Source organism: Symsagittifera roscoffensis, chromosome 5, assembly GCF_963678635.1.
Source record: "Symsagittifera roscoffensis chromosome 5, txSymRosc1.1, whole genome shotgun sequence".
NCBI lineage: Eukaryota > Metazoa > Xenacoelomorpha > Acoela > Convolutidae > Symsagittifera > Symsagittifera roscoffensis.
In genome coordinates, this window is record NC_087066.1 from 56,261,587 (window position 1) to 56,271,881 (window position 10,295).

The following is a 10,295-nucleotide window of genomic DNA, read 5'->3' on the forward strand; positions in this document are numbered from 1 at the left end:
TAGGTAAGCCTTACTGGAACTTGAACGATTGTGATGAATAATCAGGATCAGACTTAGCGAGGGGGGAGTTTAGGGGCGTACTGAAGGGTTCGACCCCTCGGATCACCAAAAAAATCCTCATTTCGGTGCACTTTTATCATTTTTGGTCAATGAACCCAAAAAATCTTCGAAAGGCGCTACCAATGTTTAAATATTTTAAAAACCGCCCACCCCGAGAAAACTCTAGGTCCTCCTACTTCGCGATAGCTCGAAACTGCTGATTGTTAGGTTTTTTAAGTTAAGAATAAGATTTATCTCGGTTTCGATAGAGCTGGTAGAAATATTCCCGGAATATTAACACATGTTCATCTGAATCTGAATTGGCTGGTTCGTAATTGGTTGTCCACCTCCCCTGAATCAAATACAGACACTTCACTGAAATTGTTTTGAGCATTACTGAGCATCATTTCGAATTTCGTTTTTCCAAAGCGATGAAAGAGGTTGTTCCAATGTTTTTGTCCGTTATGATTGGTGCATTGCTTTGGTTCAATTACATGTCATTATAAAAGTAACAGAATTCTTGCTAGGAGCATCCTTGATTGGCTGATATAGCAGGGATATCCTTCACCAGGAGTGTTTTTAACTCATTTCAGTAATGTGTCACGAGGAAACGGAAGCGACTCCAATCGGACTATTAGAGCCAGTCAGAACACTCACTTCGGCGGATCTCAATCTCTGAGAGAAAGAGCTACATGCACAACCCCTCATACCTACCCTTCAGCTGCTGGGTAAGTTTTTTCACCGGTTTTTCGCACAATCATTCCGAGACTGGAACTCATTTTATACAGATACCAAATCAATTTGAACACTTTCTCACGAAACATTGTTTTAAGCTACAAAAATGTTGGATATAGAAGAAGCTACAGAAATCGGAAAAAGTTTGCAACCCAATATCTTTTTGAAACTTTAATAAAAATTACCAGCCATGATTGTTGCCTAGGGGAGGACCTAACAATTCACGACAAACCAGCTTCTTTTCGGCTGCTGTGATGTCATCCTCGGCAACGGGAGGTGACACGAGTACGACAGCTGAGACTACTTCTAGCTCGAGTGGAGATGTGTCATCTTCGTGGCTAGATGTGAGTCGTGTGTCGTATCCTTCCTTTGCCGAGAATGACTGGATGAGTGATTCGGAGGGGGAAGACGTGGAACAGATATTGAAAATGAATGTCATCACTACAGAAGGTTCTAGAATATCCTAAACGTCATCTTAAACGCCAAAATCTCATGCTAAATCGGATCAAAAACTAAGTAATTCGGGCTTCCCCCTCCCCATTTATAAGGTTAAGTATAACGTAGGGAAGGAGACCCGTAACAAAATAAGAGGGTTCGAACCTGAGGAGGGTCGGATGTTTTTAATGAACTTTTTCGTTTACTTGTTGAAATGCGTCTGCTCTATAAATGGAGGCATGTTAGTTGGTAAATTTCTTTTTTCAAATTGACTGGTACATGAATTCTAGCTTTGCCTCCGTGTTATACTTGCGATCAGCAAGGGTATTGCAATCGAGTACTAACTTTGTTACCGTTACTAATTTTGTTCACAGAATGGTCAAAATTAGTAATGATAGATTAAGTATCAATTCATGAATTCTAAATTCTTAGCGTCTCCGGCACACTTGCTTTGGAGGTAACGAAAACCCGTAGGACGGCAAAAGTCCTGGGTTCGAATCTAACGGGACATCATTTTTTTAACTGGAAATATTGGGTTTTCGGCCTTATTGCCGGCCTATTATTTGTCTGCTTATGTTCTGTCGGCTTAGTTGCCACATCTTAAATTTTTTTTACTGCTCGCAATTTTTCTTGTTATTTTCACTGTTTTGATATGGGTGGCTCTTAGAGAAACATATTTTTAATACTCCCCACCTGATTGCACGAAATGCTAAAAATCTTCGATGAGAAGTTATAGTTCAAACTTTTTCATAAAAACAATGGTTTTCGGCTCTACAGGAATTAAGTAGGCTCAGTTGCCGCTCGATAAATATTTTTGGATTTTCTTTAAACGCTGTTGATTATACTTCTGGAAGAGTTTTCAGGAAATAGAACGGCATTCCAGACAATTTTGGAAGTTTCAGTTTTGGATTTAGCGGCTATGCTTTCTTTTCTGTCTGCATGCTTACAGTGCTATTTTTTTGTGGTATCGCTAGAGGTGCGAACCTCCGCTTAGCCTCTGTGAAAACATTGAAGAACGTTTTTTGAGCTTCGAATTTTTAAATTTTAGTGATTTTATGAAATTTTAAGCGTCGTTTCTGGAATACGGTAATTTGATTGAGTCTTAAACATTTGCTAGCAATTTTCCTTATCACGCTTTCAACCTTCTTTTTAAACGCGATTTCATCGGTTTACTCTGTGTAGACAACGGAGAACAAAATTGGGAGGACACGGATGTTAAGCGTCAACTTCTAGTTGAGATCCTGAGCATAGTGCAGTTCCCAGACTTCTCAGTGGACCTAGAGGACTATGGGATCCGGGTGAAGAGAGTGGCGTCCAATAAGGGAGTTCTGGCAGTCAAGATAACCAGACACAAGAAGAAGGAAGATGACGAGGATGACAAGGTACATTAATTAGTCAAGCGAAACGAAAGAAATCAAATAAAAAGACACTTTAATTACATGCTGTTTACTGGATGAGGATATGCCCTTTTACACCTAACATTTCAATTGTAGAAAAAAATCGATGTTTTGTTTCTAGCGTCGAGAAATAACATTAAGAAAAGTTTTATTGTTTTTTATCTATTTAGACTTGCGATTTTGAAAGTTACCGAACTGGTGACAAAATTTAAACTATATTTGAGTTTTTCTCATTCAAAATTGAGTTGTTACGTTAATTGTATAATTGTTAGACAACTGGGATCTACTTAAAAATCTCCTCCCTTTCAAGAAAGAGGGGGGGATTGTTAAATAGAATACTTGCAGTGAATTTTCGACCAATCAGAATGCAGCAAAATTCGAATTTGCATGCAACGCTCTAGTGAGGATTTAATGTTTTTATTTACAGGGGTGGAGATTCTTTAGTAGATACAATAGAGGGGGGGGGGGGTTGTTAAGTAGATCCGACAACTGTTTATCTGTTTGTATAACTATTTGACAGAAAATTCTGTGTTTCGAGGCGAAATTTGTTGCTTTGTTCTGGTGTTTTTTTTTCACGTAAAATAAGTACCTTAAAGAAAAAAGGAAAGTCTGATTGAGTCGAGGGCGAGTATTTTTGTCTCACAATTGTGATTTAAAATGCAATAAAAAGTTACAAAAAAAATTATGTGCGGACATAAGAGTGGTTTAAAAATTTTACCTACAAAACAAACTCTAACGGTGATTGAATGATCGGCGAGCAGGTGGCTATTAGATTTATAAAAATTTTTATTGGTAGAAAATATGTATATATTTTTTTTATATTTGGTTATTTACGCTTGCGATAAGCAAGCGTTATCAAATCGAATCAGAGATCTAATTTCAGATTAACAGCTTGTTTAGAAATCAATTGGTCAACTCAGTGATTGCTCCAACTATAGGCTTATTTTGGGCATGTCTGAATTTTAAATTTTCTGTTCTGTTCGATTTTATTATCAAGAGTTAATGCAGACTCTTATATAGGTCGTGATGATTTTTTTTTTCGTTTGCTTGTTCAGGAAAAGTCTGCTCAGGCGGTTTGTCTTTCGATTTCTTTTAAGTTCAGCTCATTTCCTTTGTTAAAAAGAAGGCAAACTCTACTATCAACAGCAAAAGTGTAAAGAGCACGAAAAACGCGATTGATTACTGTTTTGAAAACGGAATTTAATTTTCAGTTTTTCCAGCGAAATAAAAAATTGAACTATTGACCCAGTTTTCTCAAAAAGGGTCTTTATAGTGATTTCGGGGAGCTCGAAAAATCAATTTGGTCGACCGAAAAAAATAAAGCTCAACAAAATTTTCGAAAACCTGATATAGAAGCAAATTATACAAAAATAAATCGAAATCTTTGCATATCGCAACCTTTTGCTCTGCTGCTGTTGCTTTTTTTGTTTCGACCGGGAATATTTGGGCGTCTTTTAAGCTAGTTAGGGATTCGCATATGAATGTCACTTGTGAATAAAAGGTATTTCACATTGAATCACTCGCATCTAGCATTGTGGAATGAGCTACGAGAAACTTCAGCTTTCGGTTGCTCTCTAACTAAATATGACATTTCACCAGGAGTCAATCATAAGTCAAGTGTCAAGCAAGACCACGTGTAACTGGACAAAAATCTTGTTTGCATAATTTCATCAGGCAATTAGAATCTATTCTTTTGAGTTTTTCTTCATCCCACTCAATGGAAAAAAAAAACTTTTTTCCAATCGATGGAGCACTTTTTTCCAAATTACTCAGTTTCAGTACATGAGTGACAATCATGTGTTTTTGCATCTTGTTTTTGGTCCATGTTATCCCGTAGGTGACATTTTATTTTAAGTGTTTATTTACTTATCTTGCTTTTGCGTGGAATTTGAAAGCTCAACTTTTGCCATTTATATTGCTTTTTTATCGATGCCTATTTCCATTTTTTGTATTTTCTTGCTATTTTAAATTGTCTTGATTGCCACTCTTTTGCTTGTGTTTGCGAATTGCAGCTTCACCTCTGTTATTAAGACTCGATGAACGTAGTTCAGACACTTATTAAGGTCGCGATTATTATTTTTTTCATTTTTCCGAAAATTCTCAAAATTTGTTCAGGTTCAAATTTACTTTTTAGCGGTTTGATTTTTTTAAATTTCAGTTCATTTCCTTTGTTAAAAGGAAGACAAAATTGGCAATCGAATGGCAAAATTGTAATGATCACGAAAAACGTGATCGATCAAATTCTAGTTTCGAAATGGTAGTTTTGAGATTTCCCAGCGAAATAAAAATTATACTTAATGATCCAATTTTCTCAAATTGTGTTATTTTTTTAATCAAAAATGTGCCTATCAGAAATTGTTCTTAAAGTTCAATGAGTTTTCAGGACATCTGTTTTTTTGAAATCTGAAAGTTGAGATTATTTCAAAAAGAACAAGGCAGTTTTTTTCAGATTTTTTTTTCCGTGCTTTTCAGTTTTTTTTTGCGTTCATTGAATCTTTTTCAAATGTCTGTTGGCTATGTTTTCGATTGCGATTAGCAAATTTAATTAAATCGGGGCAGAGTTCAGCTAAAAAAGCCAGTCTAACAGACTGCAAAGCTTCAAAATTTTTCTGATACCGAATGAGTTTCTGGAGTGCGTGCTTTTCTGGTTCAATTATCGCACATTTTGCCAATTTATGCACCCGAATCATTTTTTCCTAGGTTACTGGAAAACGTCGCAAACGAAAGAAGCGCAAGCGCGCCTGGAACACTCGAAACATGGTCCAGGCTAAATTCCAAAAAGAGGAGAAGAGTTTAGTCCGAGAAACAAGACGTTTCCAGTATTCAGTGGAGATGTCCAAACTATTGGCCGCCAATGCCGATAGAAGAAAGTCATCTAAAACATTGCGAAGACCTTTAATCGTTGCTTTGCGAGATCTGAGTCTGATAGACAAACAAGACAGGGCAGATAGAATGCTGCTTCCTGATATTTCTACTGGTAATATGACTTATAGAGGAATATCAGCGATGACTAATCGTCTAAATGGGGGAGGGAGGGCTACCAGACAGCAGTTGAGCCGATTATCCAACACACATAATTCAATCATTGATCAATAATTACTCGACAGTTAATTCTTCCTTTTCTGTTAGTTACTCTTAGGCCACATTTAGTCACAGTGCCTTAAAATTTCGTCATCAGTCATCCGCGCTTTAAAATAACGATACAGTTTTCGTACAATCGCTGCTGCGTTTTTCACGCTTTGCTTACTTCATTCGACTTCGCTGACCTTTGAGTGATTCAATTCCAACTATATTAATTCCTAATCGACCTGCCCTTTTGACTGAAACTCCAAGGTCAATCTCTTCGGTTTGCCAATTAGCCGCATTCGCAGTGAATCATTCGTCGTCGGTGTCGTCGTAGCAAAACCAAGCTAATTCTGAAACCAATAAAGCAGACAAACCAACAAACGAACGAAAATGGTGAGTGGAATCTTGTTGCAATCGATTACTTTCGCAAAAAAATAGAAAACGCGATATTTTTTGAAAAATCAAGCGAAAATAGTTGACCCTTGATACTACCGATATCTTGATTTCGATTCATTGAAAAAAGTTAAATCACAGTCAGAAATTTCAAATTTTCAGATTTGCCGCAGTAGGAAGGAAGACTTGCTTCGCACGATGATGGTGCCAACCGTCATTACTATGTTCATCGCCATGTGGTCCTTGTCGACTGCAACTCATTCGAAGAATAGCACGGTCCACGATTTTCCCCTGTGCAAACCAGGTCTATTCGACTGTCAGGAGTCGGTTGCTAAGTGCGTTTCGGCCAGTTGGATTTGTGATGGAGAAGTGGATTGCCTGGAGTCGGGTCTGGATGAAAGACAGTCGTGCTGTGCCGAGGGTAAACAGTTCGAGTGTCTCGAGGATGGGCTGTGTGTGGATATGAAGTACAGGTATGGTCGCTTAATTGATCAATTCCTTATATTTTGAGCATCCATAAAAATACTATAAAGTTGGAGCTTCCGAAATACCGTTTTATGCAAATCCAGGTTTTCTGAGCTTTTTGGTTGTAGAAAAGTTTATCGGATGCTCTGCTAGTTAAACCAGGTTCCAACCCCACCCATAGCGATATTCCTAAATGTGAGTTCCGAGAAATAATGCAAATGTGATCCCCCCATTGTTTGTTTAGGGAGCATACCTAACTACGCATGAAAAACCAAAAATGAAGCGTTATTTCAGGTGTGACTCATTCGCAGACTGCAGTGACTCATCGGACGAGAGGGAGTGTAGTGACTGTGAGGCGAGAGGACTGTTCCAATGCAAGAGTGATAGATGTATCGATCCAGTGTTCGTGTGCGACGAAGGTAGATCTCCAATTTGGTCTTATTGTGGAGTTAAATGATAACTTCGGTTGGAGATCCTTAACAACTTGCCCTTTCAAAATCAGAGCTAATTTTTGAAGACAGAATGCAGCGAAATAAGAGTTTTCTTTACAAAGCCTGTGTGCTAATTTACTTAATTCAAAGGGGGAGATTCTTTAGTAGATACCATAGGGGGTTCCATAGATCGGTGAAAATGGTCTAATACAAGTTATTTTGGAAGCCACTGGAAAGAGTTAGCATCGTATCAACTAGATTCTGTAAGACTTCCAAAATAATTTGTATTAAAGTTGCATAAATGGTTTGAGTGATGGTGGTAAGTACTTTTAGGTACCTTTGAGGTTCCACGTTCTTGGTTTTGATTGTTCGATTTAGATAATGACTGCGGTGACTTCTCTGACGAGATCAACTGCAACTCACGACATCCGAATGCATTCACGTGTCAAAGTGGAGAGTTGATGGTGACCTCTGACAAACTGTGCGATGGCTTCAGCGACTGTGGAGACTTGTCGGATGAAGTGGGATGTGAACCTTGCGAGCCATTCCACTTTCCATGCCAGGACAACCTAGGTCGGCTCAAATATCAGCTCAATGAAATTTATTTTCGTATATATTTTTATATATATATGTTTTTAAGATCCAGGCGCGGATCTAGGAATTTCGCGAGGGGGGGATTTTCGAAAAATTTTAATTTTTCTCGGCCTTTTTTTTTAGGTCGACCAAAATGGTTTTCTGAGCTCTCCCAAGCCGTTATAAAGCCCCTAATTTGACGAAATTTTCAGCGCTGCAGGCAAATTTTTGAAAGAAGGCGTTTGTAAGCACTTTGGAAAGTTTCGACCAAAAAAGATTTTTCGGCGCACGCTCCCCCCTCAAAATAAGAAGGCGCCTTCAGAAAAAATTAAGTCAGCCAAAAATGGATATCTCAAAATAGTACAAAGGGTGGACCCTTTATGTCGGCAGGCGGTCGAATTTCTGAGGGGGGCGTCCGCCCCTCCCCCCTCCCCCTAAATCCGCTACTGAATTGACCCATTTCTCGACAGACAATTTTTTTAAATTTAAACCTGAATCAAGGCTGAAAGGGAGTAATGAGTTTTTCTTACGTTATCAAAGTTGGCTGAAAATTAGCACCCTCATTTCATGAAATTTGAAACTCAGTTTACATAAGCTAAAATATATTAAAAATGTTTAAGGTTGTGTGCTCGTGTTTGACCTCTGTGACGGAGAGCCGCAATGCCTTGACGGCTCGGACGAAATGTGGTGCGAAGAGTGTGCAAACAGTGGCGATTTCAAGTGCAAAAATGGAGAGTGCATTTCCCGTGCAAAGGTGTGCGATTACGTTGATAATTGCGGTGACAAATCTGACGAGAACATCTGCTCTTGCAAACCTGGAAACGACTTCAGATGCACGTCGGGTATCCGAAACCACCTGAATGCTTCCAATTTGCGGTGTATCCCTGATGAATGGATTTGTGATGGCACTTACGACTGCAAAGATGGCGAGGATGAGAAGCCGGCGATGTGTTTCCAGGAAGGTTCGGGTTCCGAGAAGATCCACGAGTGTGAGTCGGATGAGTTTGAGTGTTCAGACAAGCATTGCATCAAAACAAGCGAAGTGTGCGATGGCATTGAACAGTGCTTCAGGGTTAGTTAGGCCTACAATCCTATGTTTAACTTCAACGGTTTTACTGAGGCTTCTCGATTACATTTGTTGCGCAAGTTCAAAGTTAATTTTGTGTGATGCCTTTTTCCTAGTTAATATTGAATCGAAATGCCTAAATCGAGGGTGATTTTAGGGTGAAGATGAAGTTGCATGTCCTAATAATTGTCCACGGGGGAAGTACGAACTCTGCCTTACCACCGATGAATGTATTTCTTACGACCAATTCTGCGATGGGAAGCAGGACTGTGCCGACAACCACGATGAGTCATACACTAACGGCTACTGCTTCTGTAGCGGGATCCTATGCGGTAACAAGTGCGTCCCGGTTGAAAAAATTTGCGACTCCACTTGGGACTGTAAGCATGGTGAAGATGAAATCGAATGCACGAAATGCCGAACTAATTTACAAAGCACGAGTCACCTTATGGACCAAACAGTGTTCGTAACAAGCTTGATTAAAGAAACCTACACACAAATGGATAGCTTCCAAATATACTTTGCTGCTTTGGTTGATAAGTTAACTTCTGCGTTCGGGGTTCAAGATTCGCCTTTTCATATCGACGTTGAAGCTCATGATCCAGATGCGCAGAAATTAGTCGAGGAGGCACAGAAGTTTTTAATCTCCATTGTTTCTCAACGACAAGTTCTGAGTCAATTTATGTCTGTAATGATGGAGTTGAGATTGACAGATGAAACACTTCCTGTGTACATTCGCTCTGAAACTCCAGCTAAACAAAATGTCCCAAGACAGAAAAGGTACATCATCGAACGGACAGAAGCAAGCGAGGCTTACGACGATTTGGTTAACCGTGTTAAATACTTGAGAGAAAAAGCTACCGACTCAGTTCAGACGTTAAGCGCCATAACTAAGATGTTGCATTACGATTTCTCGACTTGTAAGGACCACGGATACTTTGCCGGCATGCAGAATAAGAAGCGTTCCATGCGTGAAGTCTTCACTGCACTTTCAATGGTGCAAAATGATGTACCTCGTGAGAAAGTTCACGAGTTTATCGAAATGCTGTACAGTTTGGACGACCAATTGAAACAACTGATTGTTTCAGTTCAGAAATTCGATTATGTAATCGCGTCTTTGACTTTCCTAATCGATGATGCAGGATCGAAACTGCAGTCTATGGTAACGGAAGAACTGAGTGTTCCGACTGACACGAAAAAGGAGGAAAAGCAAGGCAAGTTGCAGTACAGATCCAGTTGGAATAATGAGAAACTTGATAGATATCATAAGAAGTATAATAAAGAAACACCATACAAAGGATAATTTATCAAACTAAGTAATTTATTGTTCATATCCCAATAGTTTTGAAGAAAGTGGGAAACATACAGGCAGACGAGGAAAATTTGACTTGTGGTTAGGTACGAGATGCCCATGTAGTAGTACCATTGGTTTCTGTGTTTTCGACAGGGAATTAAGAAAGCGTGCGTACAGGTGATTGTAATCGATTTTCATTTTATGCCCCTGCTGATACAAATACAAGTGCGCGTTTTTACGCAAGCGAAACGTAGTTTACGAAACATTTTTTTATAACCTAAGTTGCGAATAAAAGTGCTCATTTGGTGGCTCTATGGTTTCAATTAAATCACATTTGAGCCTATTTGAGCATAGCAATTTAATATTGTTGCTTTATTTTAAGTGCTAGGTACTGTTAAAAA

The 10,295-nt window shown here is 38.9% G+C and overlaps 1 protein-coding gene across 1 annotated transcript; it reads left to right on the plus strand.

Annotated features, from left to right (window-relative positions):
- The first annotated feature begins 5,712 nt into the window (after positions 1-5,712).
- Positions 5,713-9,931, plus strand: LOC134845645 (sortilin-related receptor-like). Its single transcript, XM_063862662.1, has 6 exons — positions 5,713-6,065; positions 6,228-6,538; positions 6,825-6,949; positions 7,340-7,534; positions 8,155-8,606; positions 8,758-9,931. The coding sequence occupies exons 1-6, from the start codon at positions 6,063-6,065 to the stop codon at positions 9,901-9,903; spliced, it is 2,232 nt and encodes a 743-aa protein (XP_063718732.1). The 5' UTR covers positions 5,713-6,062; the 3' UTR covers positions 9,904-9,931.
- The last annotated feature ends 364 nt before the right edge of the window (positions 9,932-10,295 follow it).

What these genes read in the sequence shown, in the direction of transcription:
- LOC134845645 (XM_063862662.1), top strand. An exon ending in AGTGTTCGTGTGCGACGAAG is followed by an intron (nt 6,950 to 7,339) that starts GTAGATCTCCAA and finishes TGTTCGATTTAG; the next exon opens with ATAATGACTGCGGTGACTTC. An exon ending in TCCATGCCAGGACAACCTAG is followed by an intron (nt 7,535 to 8,154) that starts GTCGGCTCAAAT and finishes AAAATGTTTAAG; the next exon opens with GTTGTGTGCTCGTGTTTGAC.